The sequence below is a fragment of the Anopheles maculipalpis genome, chromosome 3RL (genome assembly GCF_943734695.1).
Source record: "Anopheles maculipalpis chromosome 3RL, idAnoMacuDA_375_x, whole genome shotgun sequence".
NCBI classification, from domain to species: domain Eukaryota; kingdom Metazoa; phylum Arthropoda; class Insecta; order Diptera; family Culicidae; genus Anopheles; species Anopheles maculipalpis.
The window spans coordinates 45,419,485-45,440,966 of NC_064872.1; the positions used below are offsets into that span (position 1 = coordinate 45,419,485).

The 21,482-nt window shown below is 39.8% G+C and overlaps 2 protein-coding genes across 2 annotated transcripts; one reads left to right on the plus strand and one right to left on the minus strand.

Moving 5' to 3' along the window:
* Window positions 1-335: 335 nt before the first annotated feature.
* On the minus strand, window positions 336-920 carry LOC126565491 (uncharacterized). Its single transcript, XM_050222673.1, has 2 exons — window positions 845-920; window positions 336-784 (listed from the first exon to the last, which is right to left on the minus strand). The coding sequence occupies exons 1-2, from the start codon at window positions 918-920 to the stop codon at window positions 336-338; spliced, it is 525 nt and encodes a 174-aa protein (XP_050078630.1).
* Window positions 921-1,329: 409 nt separating this feature from the next.
* On the plus strand, window positions 1,330-21,126 carry LOC126563796 (S phase cyclin A-associated protein in the endoplasmic reticulum). The gene is made up of 14 exons (XM_050220540.1): window positions 1,330-1,424; window positions 1,646-1,770; window positions 1,891-2,075; window positions 2,142-2,343; window positions 2,514-4,580; window positions 4,663-6,073; window positions 6,170-6,293; window positions 6,482-6,627; window positions 16,491-16,636; window positions 16,724-16,813; window positions 17,347-17,438; window positions 18,561-18,725; window positions 20,504-20,656; window positions 20,996-21,126. Exons 2-14 carry the CDS (start codon window positions 1,689-1,691, stop codon window positions 21,059-21,061), a joined length of 4,929 nt encoding a protein of 1,642 aa, XP_050076497.1. The 5' UTR covers window positions 1,330-1,424; window positions 1,646-1,688; the 3' UTR covers window positions 21,062-21,126.
* The last annotated feature ends 356 nt before the right edge of the window (window positions 21,127-21,482 follow it).

The following is a 21,482-nucleotide window of genomic DNA, read 5'->3' on the forward strand; positions in this document are numbered from 1 at the left end:
ATTCATTGGTCGTACATCAGTGCCAATTTCTCCGACAAAACGTCTCACACAGTCTATATGCATCTTGGTTATGTGCATTGTCAAGAAGGCCGTTTCATTTGACCAAGGCTTCATACAACGAGCGGTTTTTTGAATTCTAGTTGGAATGTTTACATCTAGTCCTTAGTTGCAGTAGATCATTGATTCCTGAGTTAATTCTAAACCGTACCTTATACTTCGATAATATTATGGGCCTAGAAATCTATCTAAAGTGAAGGTAGCTTTCGTTGGAAGCGATAACATTTTAATGTATTTATTTATTGATTAGGTTTAATTCGAGACTCGGCCTGCAGATATCAATTAAAAACATCATCTGCTTCTTCTTCATTATTCTGCTCACTTGATGATACAGCGAGTTCCATATTATAATTAGAGTAGATGTTATCGAGAGCCTCTTTCACTTTCCTTAGCTTAGTTACTTCGAACGATACAAGATCAATCTGTTGCTTGAGTTTGGCCATTTGTTCACCAAATGTAGGCTGCTGGGCTGTGGTACTGCTCGCCTTGCTCATTTCATCGTGAACCTCTGTGAACTGGTTGATGTAACCGCAATCCTTCAAGCAAGTGTAGGTCAGCTCAAGGATCTTTATTAAATTTACCATATCCTTTTCGGACCACGGTTCGGTGTGCTGCAAACCTTGAGCTTTCAGGTTATGTATTTTAAGTTGGTCAATCACACTTTTTACATTACAGTAAATTGTTTCCCACTGCGAAGGTATTTCCTGCTGCTGCTCATCGGATTGTACTGCAGATGAATTGGTTTGAGGTTATTCAGACGTACTAAAGAACAAAACTATAAACTTACTCTTATACATTGTGCTCATTTTATCTTTTAATTCCTTGAGGTTGGAAATGTGACACGAATACTTTGTTTCTGCCATATTTAATGAAAATGATTCTACAGCACTAGACGAAGTAAACAACAAAAACACCTATTACACACAAAACACAACAAAATTCGTTGGACTTGAAAACTGACAGTTCAAGTTGCCCATGTTAGCCCAAGTACCAAATTTTAAAGCGGTAGTTTTTGGTTTCAAAATTTTGTACAGTGATTAGAATAAAATATTGCAAAAATATATCATAACTGAAGCACTACGTGAAACCGCCCGAGTAGTTTGGTAGCAAGTTATGGATTGATTTCGTATCGTGCGTGCGCGAAAAGGTGAGCAAAAGTAATTGTCTTCTATAATGATGAAACGTTTTCACGTTAAAGTCAATCGCAATGTCCACCAGTTTTCCATTGTCATTCGTTGTTGTTGTGTTTTTGTTACCTTGGCTTCCCACACGAAAGAAACTCATCAAAGTGTGATCTTTGTTGTGTTGTGTAAAATCCAAAGTTTTCCCAATTTCCTACATGGTATTTTATGTGCTGCTTTTCCAAGGTAACGTATGTGGTTGCTGCACATGCCATAACGTATGACGGGTGCATTTATGCACAGTGAATTATAGGAGTGAAAATGTTTTCATCGCACACAGCTGTGCAAAAACAGAGGATATTACCAAATTTGGTCTTGTTCGCGTGTTCTGAAGGGTTCTTTGTTTGTCGATATTGTACATATTGAATTATACAAGCTTACTATCTGTCTTGTCTTAACTAATGCAGATTAGCTAGTTTAAGGAATGAAGGAAACTCTCCTTACGGCTGAATGGATAATCGAAAGTACTTCAATCAGGAAGGCAAGGAGGCGAAAAACTTTTACCACCTGTCGGATGGTGGTGAATCTCTGAGTAAGTAAAGGCTTTCTGATTGTGGGCAAATTTTTCGAATAACATTTCCCACCACAATCTTGATGCAGTTATTAGATGGAGGACCAGTTTGTTAAATTATGTTGGTTATCTTTCCCACAGGAAGTCCCCCAAAGAGACCTCCGATTGGCGTAAGACCACGCTGTTTACAGTCACATGTGTCGCAACGCCAAAAATCATTAACCAAATCGGGACCCCGTGTGCGAAGTGCCTCAACAGGACGTGATAAAAAGTCTGAACTACAGGCACGGTACTGGGCTTTTTTGTTCGGCAACTTAGAGCGATCGGTATGCTTCGGGTTATTATGTGTAGTTTTATAGCATTAGCAACTAAGTATCGGTCTCCCATTTTAGGTTAATGAAATTTATCTAACGGTCGAATGCTACGAGAATTTATCATCATGTAAGGAAGCAATTTTGGTGCTGGAAAATTACATTAGAGATTTCAAAGCTCTTGCCGAATGGTTTAAAGTGTCCTGGGATTATGAGGCTACTCCGTTACCGCAACGCCCCCATTCGTTGGCTTGGGAAGTGCGCAAAAGTAATCCCGTTCCGAGTAAGTAAACAGAGTGTTTCTATAGCAAGGCTTTCGATAAAGCTCTTCTGTTGTGAGCCTGATACAGTGGTCTAGAATTAGTATCGAAACCCCTGCATCTCGGGAATAAAATACCTGTTTGTTTTTTTTTCGATCTTCTAATAACTTCACTTTCATTGTCCCATAAACAGGAGTCCGCAAGCAACTCTCGAGTCCAGGAATGTCAGGCAAATCTAGTCCAAGCTTTTCTGGCAAAAACAGTCCCTGTCCTGTGGCGGAAGAATCGGGACGGATAAGTTCCCCGAAGAAACCTCATTCATCTACAGAGAGTCTCAGTAAAAAAGGAAGCACAACAAAACTATCCCGCCACGAAACGAAGGAAACTTCGGGACCGTCTGAAGAAACAGTCACTACAGTTTACGACAACGGAGGTATCGAAACGTACGTGCTCAAGCTCGATCAGTACACCCAAACCAATTTGGAAGATGAAAACCTTACACTGGCAGAGTATTTGGAGAAATATGACAAACAACATTGCAATGGAACGGCTGTGGGTGAGGCCGAAGAGGGGAAAAATCCACCAATAGAGGGTAATGTGACCAACGATGTCGTTGTGGACGAAAAAAAGCAGAGTCTCACTGGCGATCCAAAAAGCGAGCAGGTTGGATCCAGAGGCTCGTCAAAGAATGTTTCCGTAGTAAACATGTCTGCAGCACTGAAACCAACTTCACAGCGTGTGGGATCGCACGCGAAAACGTTCACGGTACCGAAAACAGTTGCAGCTCGCGGGAACGTCGTTCGTCCACCGGTCCAAACGGGATTGGTTCGCAAATCGGCCACGGTTACCAGTATGTCCCAATCAAGCGCTAAAATAGCTGCAAATTTGCCAGTCAAAAGTGCCACAGTGTCCAGCATATTGTCGAACAATTCCTTGGCAAGGAATAAAAACGGTATCAAACAACCCTATGCTTTGAAGCCTTGCTCAGTGTCGAGAACGCAGCCGGGAAGTAATGCGTCGGCAGGGATTGCATCAAAACTAGCAGTTCGCTCAAAAACGATGATAGAAGTTACGTGTAACGGCCGAATGAATCGCGCTTTTGCTTTTACAAACAAGGCACGGGACGATTTAAAGGGACGCTCAGCGACGAAACTTTCGTTCGAAGCGAACCGATCGAAAGAAGACGTTTATAGTTCTAGCTCAACGTTAAAAGCTTCCACTGATCGGTTAGGTTCACGGAATTCGATTGCTAGTGGCCATACAGTGAAGCCAGCATTACCGGCCCCAGCGAAAGGTAGTGATCGTCGCTCGGAACCAAAATCTTTACCATCGAACGATACGACCAATAACGATGGTTGGTATACGGTTAAAACGAAACGTCGATCTAGTTTGCTTTGGGCGACTCGATTCAATCAGCCCACCGGTTATGCAAGCTTACCTACGCTGGCACTGTTGGATGAAAACGCCAATAATGACATCACAGAGGTGGAAAAACCCGATTCACAGACCCCAAAACAAAACGCGAAAATAAACGAACTGGGCAATGAAATCAATCATACGCAACGGTCATCAAAGCGTGCGATGGAAAAGTCATCCAAACCTGCCTTACCAACTAGGGGCGGCACTGTATCGTCGAGGTGCAATGGACCGTCGGCACTTTCGACTTATACGTCTTCGAAAATTGTGAAACCACCTGCCACGACTCAGCATCAAAAACCAAACTCTCCCCAAACGACAAGCGCGGGAACCAAAACACAACAGCTAATGGTGTCTACGAGTCGTGTATCTGTTTCGAGGCAAAAATCCGATTTAACTGGGTTAAAGTTGAAAACATTACACAAAGAGTTTTTACGTAGTGAAAAATTAAAATCCAAAAACTCCGATCTACAAGAGCCTGTGCCGAATGATGATGTCCAGCCGGTGAATGATAACGTTCGTTTCAGTGCGCAATGTTTAGATTCAGCTATTTCGGATGGAGATAGTCTTGGCCATCTAAACATGGTTGATATGAATATTCAGACGAACATAAATACTACAGCTATCGACAGCTTGTATGCGAGTTGTTTCGGCGAATCTGCCGAGTTGATGTATGGCGCGAAGAAAGCTGTCCCTCATTATGTCGATATTACCAATAGTCAGTGTACCAGTGATGATCAAGAAGAACAGGAACGTGATGATATGGAAAGTGATGAAGACCAGCGGAAGCTGTTAGAGGAGCAGGAAAGCTTAGAAGCTCAAATACGGGAACTGGAAAATACAGGTGAGTTAATTTTATTCGCCGAATGTCTGGGTTTGTTGAAATGCATAATATGGTTGTTGATGTAATGTTGATGTAATTACAGAAATTGACTTCGACACTGAAACCGATGAGACCGATTGTGAGGCGATTATAGACTTCGAGGACACAGATACTACCGTTGAAAGTGGTACGGAGCGTTCAAATGATTGTACGGCTATGGGTGGCGAGAACGATGAAGAAATCACACTGGAAGCGCGCTACGAACACGTGCTAGCGGGCATGAATTGGATTGACCGAGCCCGAACGCTCGACACACTCAAGGCTATCGTCGCACGCCATCCTGGTCGTGCTCAGCAGTTGCACGCCAAGCTGTCAAGCCCCTCCCGGAGGCGCTCATTGCACGAAACGTTGAAAAAGTATCAAGCCAAACAAGCGCGAGCGTTGGAAAAGCGGCAAGCTTTGCAGAAAGAAAAGGCACTAAAAATTCAGCATTTACTAGCACGCGTGGAAGATGTGAAAGCTGCCAAACATTGTTTGATAGAAAAGAAACGGCTTCGGATGGAGGAAAGACTGCAAAGGGCGGCTGAAAATCGGACGCAGTATCTAAAGGATAAAATTAAAAAGGCACACGACGAGGAGGAAAAGCTGAGGGAGATTGCGTTTATTAAAAACCTAGAGGCGCAAAACAAGCGACTCGATTTCCTGGAATCCTGCAAGGAGCAAGAAGTGCGGTTGCAGGACCTAGAAACGGAGCGACAGAAACGGGCGGAGGAAAAAGCAGCGAAAGAAGCGGCAGTCGAGCGACGTCGGCAGGAGATCGAACAGGAGCGTCAAAAGAAGCTGCAGCAGATGAGTGAAAATCGTCGTGAGCGTGAGAAGCGGGTAGGAAAAATGCAGGAACAGAAAGAACGGCAGCGCCAAGCATTGGCACGTGAGAAGGCACGTGACCGGGAGGAGCGTTTGCTGGCACTGCAACAACAGAAGCTGGCAACGGCAGAAGAATTGCAAAGAAAGATCATTCAGAAGCAACAGGAGTCGGCCCGCCGACATGAAGAAAACATTGAACAAATTCGTCAACGAGCAGTTGAGCTAGCGACCATCCCTAGTCGCAGCGCGGACGAACTGAGAAATGATGAGCAGGACGAAGAAAATTCCAGTATAAGCGAAAAAGATAGTGTGCACGACAGTGGATCGAACTTATTGCCCAAAATTAACAAGAAACGAGTGAAAAAGTTGCGTCAAAAGTTGGCAACGATGGCAGAAGAATATCTTAACGAACTTAATCCTTTGGCTCCGTCGATACGCAAACAGAGCCAGGTGCCTCGTTTGTTAAGCACTATCGCAAAAGGCGGTAGCGGTGTGCTGGGTGTAGAACGGCCGATCGGTCAACTTTTACGGTTGATAGCTAAAGCAGAGGTGTCCGATTTTCAGTCATTGTGGCTGTTGGATGGTTTAAGTACGATTGCAACCGTAATAGAAAATGGGCTAACTCCTGGTACGGATGTGTCAAAAAAGTGAGTATTTTTGCTATGCCTTGTAGCGAAAAGCCTACAGGAGCTTATACCGTACAATACCATAAATAATGTGATGATTTTTTTGTATGTTTGCAGGGCTGTAGTTCTTTCGGTGCAATTGTATCGAAATGCATGCACACTGTGTCCCCAAATTTCTCGTCACGCTGTATTGGGAGGTTCTGTATTGGTGCTACTAAATGCTTTGCTAATTTCACTTAAGGTAAGTAGTTTCGTTTTTGTATTTGCTTTGTTGTAAAGTAATTTTAAATTCTTCTAATGTTTGACATATTTCCGATCAATAAATGCTATTGGATAGTTTTAGTATAATATAAAAAAAAGAACAGATCACAAAAAAATATCTCAGAAGTTAAGCAAAATATATTTCTTTTATTTTTATTTTTAAAACAGACGCCAGAAGAAAAGAATTGCCTTTTTCCGGTGGAGCTGTCTACAGAGCTTATACTGGCTTGTACCGTCGCTCTTTTACCTACAAGTCCTTCGACGAAGCAAGTGACCCATCCGAAGGTTGCGGAACGGCTGCCAGATCTTTTGAGGTAAGTAAGATAAGGAGACATTGTTGCTAGTGTTGCTAGAGCGAACTCATTCATAACTGATGCTAACAGCCGTACGTTACATGGATTTCGCGTTATACATTCCTTGCTGTGGCATTATTTACTACAGGAATTGACTGGTATTGGTGTTGTGCGTTGAAATTCACGATCCATTCGAGTTTCGTTTTCCCATGTTACTTGTCAATATGAATTTATTGTTTGGATTTGTACTTGATGTTTGTGTAGCAGGCAGTTTTGATTGATGTTTGTTTGTTGACAAACTGCCTGACCGTGTAAGTGATAAATAATTTATAATTGATTGTTTCTTGCAGCTAATTAGTAGCATATTTTTATCGTTTGAAGAGAGATTCTAGAATATTTTTTTTTGGTTGGAATTACAACAATCTTTTGCTTGCCATTCCTGGCTTTTGTAGTTTATAGTTTACATCCTTTATCGTTTACCCAACGATTTATTGTCAGTATCTGTCAAGGATGTATAACATTTAAAAAAAAAATAATATCGTAATAAAATACTCTACTTTGATATTTAAAAAATTAAGAACACTTCATTCTGTAAGACTTGTTTCAGTTTTACTACTGATCAATAAAAAAAGGGGGAGCCTCAATTTAATGACTGATGGAGGTGCATCAGCGCTTTTCAAATCAATTTTCTCAATCAGTTACGGTTACTTTACGGAACCAGCTGACAGTTTTATGCGATCGTCGATCGCGAAGGTCGGTGGGCAAAGGAAACTGCCCTTTCATCACGTTCAATTTATGCTGCTTGTGAAATGATGTTTGCTGGTACGAGCGTAGGGAGATAAAAGGAAGGTGTATTATGTGCTCTCCATACCATACCATTAAAGCGTGAAGCGTTGAAAACATGTGTTAACATACACAAGCCCTCGAACCAGGAGGCGCCGCCGTGTATTGGTAATGGATGAGAATATTGTGAATTCTTTTTTAGCCTTTCTTCTTTTCTTTTCGATAAAATGCATAAAATACTTTTCGCGCTAGAACGCTGCTGAACGAAATGGTGGTTGTGCATTCGTGAGCTAATGGACATCTCATCGACAGCTTGGTTAAAAATACATGTTTAATGTGCAGCTCAACAATGGAACGAAATTGAGATGATGTGTAAAATATTTAAGCAACTCAGTAATGATTTGTGTTTGTGGGTGTCCCCTGTGTTGTAGAGTGTTTTCAGTGCTTGGTTCGTTTTTTAAACATAAAATAACTGCAAAATGGCATACGTAAAACATGATTATGATTTATAAAATGAAACTATCTCATAAAACGATCATGCATCATAATTTGCAATATAAACGTTTAATGAAACAAGGGCGAGAAATAATCTATATGATGTGTGCATATTTATTCTCGTATTAAAGAATAAGAATATAATTTTTAAAATCATAATTTCAGTGAAAAAATGAATTAATTTTTTTTAGAAATAACTCTGTTAAAAGTAAAAATTTTAACAGAGTAAATTTGTAAATTTTCTTCACATGTTGATCGTTGATGTATGTAGCAAAACATTTTAAAAGAAATAACGATTTAGCATTGATAGTAACAACCTACAGTTATTTCAAATCAGGTGATTGAAAAATTCAATATTCTTTTCAAAAATCCCACGAAAAGTTGAAAAACCCTATACGCCCTATTTTAAATTCATTTGAGTTTAAAATACCCTTTTTCACTCGCAACATGTTAATTATTTTGTAGTTAAATTGTCTTTGAAAAACTGGGTTGTAATAATTGCGCTCCTCTCCCTTTTATGATACAGTGTTGCCTCGTTCTGTTGCCAGTTCTGTGCTACGCGTTGTCATATGACCCTAGGCTTTACCTAGATTTATCAAGCCCTTTGCATAATAGATGCAGCTCACCAATGAGCCAGATGAAGTTGTTAAAAGGGACAGAAAGGGGTTTGCTGAGCTGTAACATAGTAGGCCTTCTTCGCGAGGTATGAATGGGTGTCGGGATTGAAGATTTTTTTTCATCCCATCCTGCAAATGCGTTTGATGTGTAGTTGCTCATCCTATCTATTGTTTGCATATGTCGCGTTACCAATGGATATCGACTGTAGAGTTTTGCATATGGTTCAATCCATAGTAAATTTAGATGTTAGCGCTGGTTTGTGTGGGGCAAGTAGATGCGTTGAGATCATTTTCAACATAAAAAATAGCATAAAGATCAAATAAGGCGAGGCATGCATGCATATGGTCGGATAGGGTGCCCGGTACCATCTAATAGCTCGAATATGCCTTAAATGTATTATTATTAACTGATGCATCCGATGATAATTTTGTGAGGCGTTAGCTAGGCGTGAGCTAACCATAATTATTTTATTTTTTATGTCCTATAAATGACCTAACATGACCTTCTGTTCGAATTAAACTAATATGAATATGGCATCTTGTCGGCCAATCAATATAGCTTATAGATACATTTGATTTCTTCGTCTTGTTAGAAGCTGATCCCTAGATTTTTCGTTGTTCTAGGGTAGAAGCGACAGAGGCGTCAATTTTCGCACGGTATGAAAATCCCATTCAGGCCGATCCCCCGTAGTAGTGGAGTGCTGTCTGTCAGAATGCCGTGGTATCAATAAAACACCAGTAAGACAGCAGTAATACACTTGTATTTTAATGACCCCCGGTATCGGTGTCGGTGAAGAAATGATGGGAAAGTTCCAATTTTTTTCGGAACGGAACTAGTTTCTTTTGAAAAGTATGAGTGTCACACAACATTATCGTATATTAAGGACAGCCGTATGTATAGCGAAGATAGCAAATTTTCTATAAACTTTTTATATTTTTTTATTAACGCCTTTATCAGTCATAGCATAAAGATAATTTAATTTCATTATTCGAATTCATTTATTCATAAATCTCTGACAAAAAAGGACAGAAATCCCAACCAATTTGCAATCGAAACTAAATAAAGCCTAACACCAAGTAATGTTTCGTTAGTATATCGCTAAAAGTGCTTCCCTTGGGGACGCAAATTGAAATGGAATGATGGTGTTTCACAGTTCCTGAAACACTCACGCCCCTTTGGCCGCAGTGAAATCGATGTAGGATAGGAATCTCGCTGGGATAAGATCATTGTATCGCCGCAGTACTCATGTTTTGGTAGAGGACCATGATGGGACTGCATGTGGCATAACCAGGGATGCACCCTGCCGTGCCAGGGGATTTGATTTTATTAACGCCCATCTGAAAAGCGCAAAAGAAGCGCCCTGCTGGATAGAAAACACAGAAGCATTATTCACTATTGCATCGATCGTTTTGTCCGGTCGACTCCAGTGGTTCTATTTAAGAGATTAAGTCTTTATTTTCAGCCAATCGGGAGGAATCAATTTATAGCGTATAAATAAAGAGCACAACATTGCTCGGTTATGTTATTATTCACATTAGTGGGTGCAGTTCCTTTATACGTACTTTTTCTAAATATTTTTTTAATCTGTACCATACCTCCCTACATCGCTCGGTGTGCCGCTTAGCCAATCAATAGAAGAGTCTCCCGCTGGGTTTGTGTTCACAGCGGCTCCGTATTATGTTAGCCTCTTGCAGCGGCTGTAGTGGTGGCCAATGCCGCCACTGCCATAAGTTTTGCAACATCCAGCATTGCGTCTATCACTTCGGGGTCCTTTTTCCAACGCTATCAAGCTGAACGAAATGGTTTGAGCTCCACGGATATTTCATTTGCTTCCATCATGCTTCCGAGATGCTTCGGTTTCGAAACGAGGGATAGATGCTGCTTCACCGAATGGCGAAGGCCCCCTGGGGAATCGGGCAATCTTTTATTCTCCCATTAGGAAACGATAATCACCTTTGCCGTTCGCTGCGCACAGCGATGAGCTATCGTCGGTTGATGCTGATGTTGTTATGCCTCGTTCGCTGTCCCGTGTCTAGGGATAGAGGCTCGTGCGAGTTAACGATACACAATCAAGATTTGGGCAGAGATGTGCCAAGCAGTGTTGATGATGATCATGTTGATGGCTTTATTGAAATTTGACACCTTTCGGCCAATAGACCACACACTGTGTGGTTGAGTTTATGAACATGAAGGTTTCCAGTACATTTGTTTGTTGTAGTGTTGCTGTGCTATGGACAAGCAGAAATTCACGAATTAGTAGGGATTGATAATTTTTTGAGATGTTACTCTTCGATTGATGATTTTACATTACCACCTGTCGCCAATAGCAATGATCTGATCATCAACAATATTAACAATATTAAGTTTTTAAGGGTACAATTGTATTTTATTCAACAACAATGGTGTGGCATTCTTGCTAACAAAAATTAAATTATAATGCAAATCAACTACGCCGATCATACAATAATTGTAACTATCATACCATAGTCAAAATTAACAATCATTTAATTTTTTATTTACATCTATTTTTATGTTTATCTAAAGGATAGTATCAAGAAATTACGATTTTTTTATTGTTATTAAATACATGTCTGTGCAATCATACATAAAATTGTGTGAGTGAGTGATATGAGTATGATATTCTCGATTATTCCTCCTTGAGATAGAACAAGGATGCATGCACATTAAATATTCACTCACTTAGAATCGATAGAACAATTTTGTACTGTGCATATTTGTTTTTAGTTAACGCAACGCGCCCCATGCGAATGAATTAGTCGATATCGCTTCGGTCGAACCGGCACCGCTGGGCCACGTGAACATCATTAGCATTCTAGCAAAGCACCAGCAAAATCTGTCGAGGTGAACCTTGCGTGATGTGATGAGTTCTTACGTCTACGCTCTGTTTACCGAGCATCCTTCTCGGCTGCTCTGCTACTGACGCAGCTTTGGGTGAATTCGTCCTCCTGGGAAAGGCGATAACACGGCGGTTCCTGCAGAGCCACTGAAGGGATGGATAGATTGTTGCTCGTTACGGTTACGGTACTATGCAAGTACGAGCACGTGGGCTAAGGCCGGAGCACAGCCGGAACGAAAAACTGAACATCAGTTCAAATATTTGGCTTTATCTGGCCCGCTAATTGAAATTTCACAATTTTCATCCCATGAACACAATTCTATTTGCGAATGTTTTCTAGTAGCCAATTTGGAGGTAAACTTTCCTGCATGCCTGGTGCCTGTGCGATTGTTTGCAGAGGCATAGTAGTGTAGTCTTGTATACGTTGAAGGGCGAGATCAATGACCAAAACACAAACAGACAATATTTTGTGAAGACTCTTTCGCTGTTTTAGGATTTGTACACGTAGAATTTTGTTTGTTGCAAGAAAAAAATTACTAGTTACGCTCTCGAAGCGTATAACTAGGTAAATTCTAGTTAAGTCGGAAAAATATAACCTAGATTACAGCTAATTAAGAAGTGATAAGCAACAAAACAAAACATTTTCTTTATGGCCTAACGATATACTAGGTCACGCCAGGCAACGAATTGCTTATTAGACTTACTACGGCTTACTAAGGAGGAACGGTTCGGATGAGATTTGAGCTAAATTTTTGTATTAGGATTATTTATCTAGGCCTTTTTAGGTGTTGGTATATCTCCAATTTATCCACACAACAATCAATAGTTTCATTTCACAAATATCAATGCAATTCTTAAACAAGTTTTGCAGTTTCTTAGGCTGTCTTACAACTCTATCATGAACCACAATTATATTTGCTACTGCCAGTGGTGGCTCCATGCTGGTTTGCACCAAACATTTCTGCTCGCACCAGCGGACCCTCCTGAGATCTTTCTCACAGCACGTCAACTAACAAACATCTCTCTTGGTAAGCTTATCCTTCTCTCTGCTAAATACACCAATTTCAACGTGAATTTCACCAAACTTTTTCAAAACATTTATATCGTTTATAATGTAATTTCCTCTGGTATGTCTAGCAGTGTAAGTTGATAGTTTAGAAGAGCAGTAGAAGGTTTTGATTTTAACTGATGATTATTAATATAATTAATATAACTTATGATTATTAATATAATTTGTCATGCGGCAGAAATTGCCTACATAACAAAATAAAACATACAGAAAATTAACTAACAAGACTAAGGGACCTACACCTGAACACAAGAAAGCAAACATTGAACGTTGAACGCTGTCTTAAACCATTTTTAAGTTGATTAGTCGTCAGATGTAAATCAGCTTCGAATTCTAGTTTGTTATTTATAGATATGTAAATTGTTCGAAATCGTTTTTCTGGATAGAAAATGGTAAATTATTGAGTAAAACGCCTTTAGAGCTAAAAGTTCTTCCCGCTTTTGAGACGTATAACAGTCAAGTTCTGTCAGTTTGTAGTCGGTTGATTTTGATTAAATTTTTATAATAATAATACATTAAATTGTTGAAAATTAAGCACGTAGTCTTTGGTTGATTTAAACATGAACTAAAACACTTGAAAATTTTTAAACTGAACATTTTATTAAGTTACCAATTTTAAACATTAGATGGGACATTTTCAAAACGTTCATGATTAAATTGCTTAGTTGTAGGCCTAGAAAGATGTAGGCCTAGAACATATCAATTGCGAATCTGGGTGCGAATCCCGGTGATGTAGGCGACATGGGCACCGGTCTCCAAACGGCACGACCGGGTTTAAATCCCATCCGGACCGTCCTCCCGTTGTGAGGACTGAGTATTCTCACTCACGTAGTATTAATCAGTCAGCAATACGGCCAGGCCGTTTCTAAAAAAGGAAACAAAATTGCGAATATTTATTCCTACATCGTCAAAACCGCCCACAAAGTCATACTTTCGATGTCGAGGTGTCTGAATTTATATTTGATAAGTACCTGTTGGTAAGGACCTGTTGGTCAACCGAGCACACCCGGGATATGGTGCCCCTTCACGGCTCGGAGAAGGAAATGTCTCCCAGCAAAGATGAAAGGAGTATCTTATTTTTAAGTTGTTGTAAGCAATACGGCCCGGCCGTTTTTTCTGAATAAAAAAAAAAGTACCTGTTGGTACATACGCAAAAGTATGACTTTCTATTCGTTTATGAAAATGGATTGCCACTTGAAAATCACACGGTAGCAAAATGGCACAAGGCATTGATCATAAATCTAAATGTTTTCAGCGCGTGAATAGATTTAATAAAACTTGTTTTGATTTTAATTTTTGTAGCAATGTTTTTCGATTTGCAAACTAAGCAAACTTTTTCTAAGCAAATGCATATAATTCACCGTTTAAATAAAGTTTAATGTTACTGTAACCGTTTACATTGGTGAGCATTTTTATGTTAAATTATCATTTTACGTATTATGGATTGTTTTAATCGGGATGTAAAATGTAATCCATGCCCGCCATCGAATTGGCTTATGCGAATTATTCATACCATCTGCTTGGTCAGACAGTCAGTCAGTCAGTTGAACCCCGGTCATGTCGTGTGAAAACTGGCACTGCTGTCGTCTCAACCACAGAACCGCCCTAGTTTTTTTATATTAGTTTATTGTTAATCAAATGTTTGCCACATTAAAAAAATAAATAAATTAAACGAAACACAATATGTACCGCAATCGATCCCAAATCTAAGTATAGCACGAAATTGTAAGGCGTTGTACGAGTGAAACAATTTTCATTTTCATTTTATCCAATCTTTCTCTTCAACCCAGCACGTTGAAGTTGGAATGGAAAAAAATGGAGTAAATTAAAGGAAAACATTTTGATTCGATAAATCTATGCAACGATAACAGAAAGCACACACTGCACACATATGTTTATGTCCTTGGTCGAAAGTTTTTCCGAAGTAATCGACAGAGTGGTTTTAAGTTTGTATTCAAATTACTAAGCGGATTATGGAAGTGGATGTTAATTGAAATGGAACGATCAAATCGCTTGCGACAAAACTGGCCTATTTTTGGCTTGGTATGCTGGTGTACCATTTGGCGTGTTGATAATGGAAACAATCTTAATGGATCAGAATGGAAAAGATATTATTGGATCGACCGAAGAGGATTATAAAACCAATCCAGCTAGAAACAGGTCTAATCAAGCAAACAAATAAAGGAAAGAAGTTAGGTATCTTCTGAAACTATTAGAATGAGATTTTATTTTCAACATTGTTTCATTAGTTAGGAAGTTCTTTTACAATATTTCATAAGCCCAAGCTACGAACAGTTGCTTTGCAAAGTTAGAAACGATTGTTGGTTTGATCTGACATTCTCTACCTGAATAATTAAAGGAATTCTTATTTCATGTCCCTTTTTTTTTTTGCATGTTCTACACAATGAATGGAAAGTGCAACATCATCAGCACTAGCAAAAAAAAAAAAAAAAGAAGGAAAATATGATCCTTTCCCCTAATGCCGTGGGTCATCTTTTGCATACAAATTATGGGTTTGCTTTAAATCCCAGACCAAAACAAACAGTGGGCGTCCGTCACGAAAACTGACCGTGTGGACAAAAATCGCATCTTTCTTGTGTATTAGAAGATTAATGTTTACCTTCGGGTCTGCAGTGGCAAAGCACGGAAAAGGGTCGGGATTTATTTAGTCAAGCAAGAGTTCTGCAAAACTGAGAAGAAGTGTTTGCATTTGTAACCCTTTGCTGCGCTACAATCAACAGCTTTTTTTTTTGTGTGGATAGTATCGCGATGCAAAGCTGTGTGCTGTGTTTATACAACAGAATTAAATTAATTGCCATTCTACTTCAAATACCACTTCCAAAAGCAAGGATATGCTTTCTTATTTGATGTTTTATTAAAGATAGAACGTTTCCTAATTATTCTATTTTCGTCCATTTGCTCATTAGCTCATCAGTGCAAATGTCGTACACATTCCTTTAGTTGGAGCAATTCCTTTTTGTCTTAAATAGCGTAATGTTTAACGTTTCCTTACTGTAGTGTTAATAGTTGACTCATTTGACATACAATTCCTATCAAATGTGCAGAATAGGTAGAGTCCAAGCGAGCTGCGCAAATAAAGCTGTTTTTGTTTACCTATGTCATATGTTAATTCTTCACAACTCTGATTATGCTGTTTGCAATCCTCTTGTTACACTTGATTGCAGCTGACAGCTACCCACGCCTGGTCGCTGGGAAACACACTAGTAGAAGAACCGGATAAAAAGGGTCTACGAGTGGTTCGGTAGCGCCTGAAATAGTAAGGGATATAGAAGACGGCTACAAAACGGCAACCCCTCGGTGCAATATCGGTACATGGTGATATTTTTCCGCAGGATCTATGTTTGCACTTTTCTGCGTATTAGCCTGGCGCTGTCAAGTGTCAACTGTCAACTTGTGTGCGACTACGGTTCACTCTAACCCCTTGCCACGATAGATATTTCAGCAGCAACAGCACTGGTGCTGGAAAGAATGTGAAATGTGTTAAAGTAGATCCCGATTAAATCCTCATTGGTGGCTACTCTACATCGTTTGCAGGACTATCATAGACCCGATAGAGCAAGCAAATATGGGTAAAGAAATAGGAGCTAGTTTTATTTTGATTTCTCTCTTGCATGGCAGCTACAGAGCACGTTTTGCAATGTAAAATCGATAGCGCATGTACAAATTGTGGGAGAAGGGTAGGTGTATGCTGTTTTGTTTAAATTAAACAAAAACCTGTTTAAAAGAGTGCCACAAAAAGGGGTGAACGTTGTTATGATGGATTAATGTTTTGTCACAGGACCGAAATACCTAGAGAGGGCCTGAGGGTAGAATGCTTCGGGATAAAATTAATCCAGTCTCGTTTTAATCAACAGCAGTACTCTTTAATTCTACATGACAATCATCATTACTAAGACCTCTCTGTGCTCTCGTCATTCAATATATAAAATTACAGAGCTTGGTGTTTGCTAGAATAGTCTTATGATGCTGTGTGACCTGTGCAGATTCATATTTAATAAAACAATGTTGTGCTTCTTTCTGAATTTCGTTTCTTTCACCTAGCTATATCGTAAGCATTGGATTAGTGGAGAGTTTGGTGCGACGAATCGACAAGGTACATGAGTCTATTGAAAATCAAACTAGTCTTGTGCTTTCGCTGCTGGCCTCTTTGGGACTGCTGACAAAGTTGGTTGAAATATGTCCAAAAGGTACGTTTAGAAAAAAATAGGATAACCGCACAATGCCATCATGAGTAGTTAAAAATAGTAAAGTAAAAAAATTGTACATTTTCGCAGGTCCTGACATTACCAAACTTATGCTGACGGCCCAGACAACAGAAATGTTTGGAACAATTTCTCTACTCTATGCTGCGGTTGTACCCATTGGTAAGCGAACTGAAAAGGAAATACAACAAAAAAAAAAACCCCCCAGTAGTAAAACCAGAAGCCTTGAACGTGAGTTCGAGCCCATCTCGACAATTTTGACGTATTTGTTTAAACTTTTCCTTGTGACCGTACCGCCTGGCGGTATTTGTCCAATCGCCGGTCATTCTATCCAAGAACAATCTTGGATAAGTATACAGCAACTGTCTGTTAATCATTTTCTTTAAAGCATGGTCATTGCTTGCTTATAGCTGGAACCGGAAACGGCTCTGCTTAATTAGTAGATTAAACTAAACATCACGAACTGTACATTGGGCCGGTTTTCGGAAACCGGCCGTATTGCGCGTGTTGCAGGTGAGCCTGCCTCTAGCTTCTGATTCGTGCAAGAACTCCCAGGAAATTATAGCCAGCAATCAGATACAGCTTCTTCCCATGAGGATCGTTGAGCACTTGTTGTATATTCGTGTCCCTATAAAAGAGACTTGTTCACACCGTATTGAATCGCACGCCCTCTTTGGTCTTCTCTTAATTTGCAGGTGAAAGCATTCCTCCCAGAACGACTTCCTTGGCGGCGGCTACTTTTAATCTTCTGGTGACCTTTGCCAACCTGAACGTGGAAGCGTTTCAGGTAAGTAATCGGGGCTCGTAAACGTGGACCATTGCTTCATTTCGTTTCGGTTTGGGTTTAGTTTTATGGTGTGATTTTACTGTTTCCGCTTATTTTCATTGTTCGGTACGGACACAGTGGTGGTTATGACGCGCCCCATTCAGGGTTTACCCGTTGGTTTTGGAATGAATGAACATTTTCCTGGTATTTGATCTACGAGAGCAAGTGACCCGGAGATTGAGGCTTCGAATGAAGTAACGTTTAAAAATAATTAAAGAATCCTCAATACACAGCAATAAACATTAATTCCCTATTCGAAGCCCAATTCGAATTTTTGATATCGAGTTAATACAAGATTACGTAAAAATAAGGAGACATTTAGTTATAACTCTTTAACAAACTACATATTAGGCGATACCCAGCCATCCAATGCGTCAATGTTACGGAATTGATCAGAAATTAGTTCCCATGTAGTACCGAAATGTATTTTACTAAATGAAATATTGATGCTGCTTACTGATTGCTAAGAAACCTTGGGTTTTGAACGGTGTATCACTTCATTTAATTAGTGAACCACTTCCCGAAGAGTGATAATATTTGTTACTGAGAGTTTGTGTACCGTTTGATTGGATTTTGCCTCACTGTTCTCTGTGCAATGTCACTCGACCTAAGAAGAGTTGAACAATATTCTTCGATTTCGGTAAGATCAGTAAATACATTTTATCCCTTTTTGCTTGTTTACCCAATAACAACAAGCAAACTTTACCTTCCATTGCCGTGATGTTGGCCTATGAAACACTTGTGCCGAGCACGTCGATTATACTTGTTTCTTTGAACCATGAGGTAAAAGAAGCGAGACGCATCAAAACACGCTCAAAGGTATACTTGAAATAAAATGTTTGTATCCTTGCTTTTGGGGAAATTATTATAAATGATTATAAAACGCATTCAGATATAAAATAATCATTGTACATGGATAGGACCACTACGCTAGGCCAAGAAGAAAGTAGCTAACAAGTTTTGTTAAGTTGCTCATTTTCTATTAATAAATCACTTATCGTAGATTCTGATTACAAATTATCATATTATTTCATTTATATAAATTATATTATATTAATTTCATTTTTATTTCTTCGTTCGCAGGCAGTATTAATAGAGCAAAATCTCTCACTAAAGTTCCTCGATGTCATCAGTATACTATTGCAGTACTGTGTCCCAAAAGCGGACGTAAAAAGTGAAACACAGACTGTGATAATCGACTTAATAGCAACACTAGGTTTCTTCTGTGCCAACAATAAAATCAATCAGGTAAGAAACAGGTAGTATTATTGATTCCTATTCGATGTTATATAACCACTCACTCAACGATTCTGGGAGCGGTGTTTCTGCAGCCTGGTCGTGTTTCTGGCGCCATTTTGGATAGCAGCTTGACCGCTCTCGCTATCGCATTCAGAGGCTTGTACGATGCCTTGAGTATAGTTTTAGCTGCTTTGATGCTTCGCTTTTCGATGCCGAAAAAGTAAGACAATGCCTGTGTGAAGTAACGATTCCCAAAGCAGGGGAAGAATAATACACCGCGTTGCGACTAGCAGGGCCATCTCTCGTTTTGGGCGGCGGCGTTCACCTTTCAGCCATTGCCTTTCCATTAGCCTTTTAGGTGCCGCAATAATTTTCTTGATCTAAATTACTTTTATGACTTGTGGATTCCTCCTTCGCACAGTGTTGTGCATTCTCTTCTGTCTAATCTAACTCTTAAATATCTATATGTATGTATAGTTTATGTTTTCCGCTATCCATCGAGCTCTGCCATTGGCCCTTTCGCGTATTTCTTTTCCCTTGTCTTCTTACGCGTGGTCACGGGCACCCTCGGATACGAGGAATAGCTGAGGAGTCATATTTTCCCCCTATCGCTTTGTTTCATCGTGCTCTTACGCTAAAAGACAGCGTACATCTTCACATTCAAGCGCGCCCTGCATCCCGTCGCAGCAAGGGCTCCATGATATCCACGGCGAATATCTCCGTTGGTTCCTTTCGCAGCATTCCACTTTTTGATGTTCGTAGCAAACGGACGCCATTGTCGGTTGCCAGGCGGCTTTTCTGTTCTGAAACTTCATCAGTAAAGCTCGGCAGAACGTTATACGGGGAAGATTGTATGTATAACATCGTAACAAAACGTATTATTATCTGCGATTCACTGCTCTTGCTCTTACGAGCTCGTTGGGCAAACGGATGGTAGCTTTGCATTTTTTTCGTTCCGCAGCGTTTTAGTTTGCACACCGTTGAAACATGCATGATGTTCATGTCTTTATGGCGTGTTTCGACGATCGATCCGATCTGATCCCGATTAACATTCCGAATGATTGGTGTATGATCAGCAGCTCTAAATTGCAAGTGATTTTAAATTCTATCAAACAAATGATTACAAAATTCGTTTGCTGTAAATGCTCCGCTTGTTTAATATGTTTATCAAGTGCAAAGGTGCAACATGACTGTTAAATTATTTTGTGCATTTAAACAAAAACATACACAGAAGGTTGTGGGGACTAGATAGAAATCATGTTTAATTCCAATCACTCCATTTCGGCGAAAATGTCTGGCATATTTGGGATGGTTTGTGTTTCCCCGTTTGCATTGTTGATGTTATTATAAGGTGCCAGAGTACGTGCCTGCAAAGCCTAATGCCAGTCAGTGGTTTGCGCAACGTCATCGTACCTGAACCTGACAAGATGGTGAAAATGTGTTGGTGGTTTTCTTGCTGAAATTACAGCAGACACTGTAATTTGGACAGTTTGCCGCCCAAGAATAAGGGAAACAGAACTTTTCAGGTACTGTACAGCATCAATGGGGTTGTAGATGTTGTTCATGTTGTACGATGGGTAATCAAAAGACAAGATCTTTTACATCACCACCAAGAAACGAAATGTTATTTAATTATTCTGTTTAAGGAAAAATAAGATAACCCAAGTACCATAAACGTATTTTATGAGTTTAATGCTTAAAATCGGGTATTTGTTACATCTTTTTGTAGAAATTCTTCTTCTGAGGCGGTGAAAATTTCGACTTCATTTTTATTTTTAATTTTGCAGGATTTATTAACATCCGATCAGTACATGTGTGTAATTAAGAATTTCGCCAAGCTACCCAAGCAATTTGACGTGATAACATATCCGACATTGGTCACAATAATCCATGACAACCCCAGTGCCAGAGTCGTTGTCGGCCGAGATTTCAACGTTGAGGTAAGTTCTGATGCACATAGAAATCCAAAGCCGGTACCATTAAATCATTAGGGTTCACGAGCTTTTTGTATTATCAGATTGGTTGCATTTTAATTGTCAAAATTGCGTGTTACAATCGCTTCCAACGCGTTCCCTTTAACGTAGTTTTAACAGTTTTTTTTCTCTGCGATACTGTGCGTCTGCTAACGATGCATCCCGGCAATAGTTATTGCCTCTTTTGATGCACAAAAATCGTACATTAATTTATTTACCATTCTTTTAATGTCTTTTTCGTTTAATTGCATCATGCTCACCTTGCTGCATTTTGGCGTCTGGCCAACACGACGTCGTTCACCGTAGCTGCTGGAGGAGTTTAGACGATCAGATATGGCAAAGAAGAATCGCATTGTATCTCTTCTGGTATAGGGGGAGCTTCAAAACAGATCTGCAAGAGTATGCAAGAGCACCGAAAGTGAAGGAGAAGGAATTTTCATACCACAAATCCAGGTAATGCATTGATTCAAAGTCCGAACAGAAATCACAGCGCAACGGGCCGCTAACTAATTTCGCTTTCGTGTTAAATTAACAGCCGTTTAATGGTTTGAAAGGGTGATACGCAACATTCATCAACAGTGCTAAATCGCAGATACAAATACAAGAACCATCCTCACCAAACCAGTAGAGCCAAACGAGCCAACGCAGGTTAAACCGTATCCATCAGCATCACCAATCAGTATCGAAGTTATGTAGTACACGGGTTTACGATTTGGAACAGGCACGAAATTACCGAAACGAAGACACCTTAACCAACGCCTTCAATATAATATAAGCCTCTCACAAGATGACA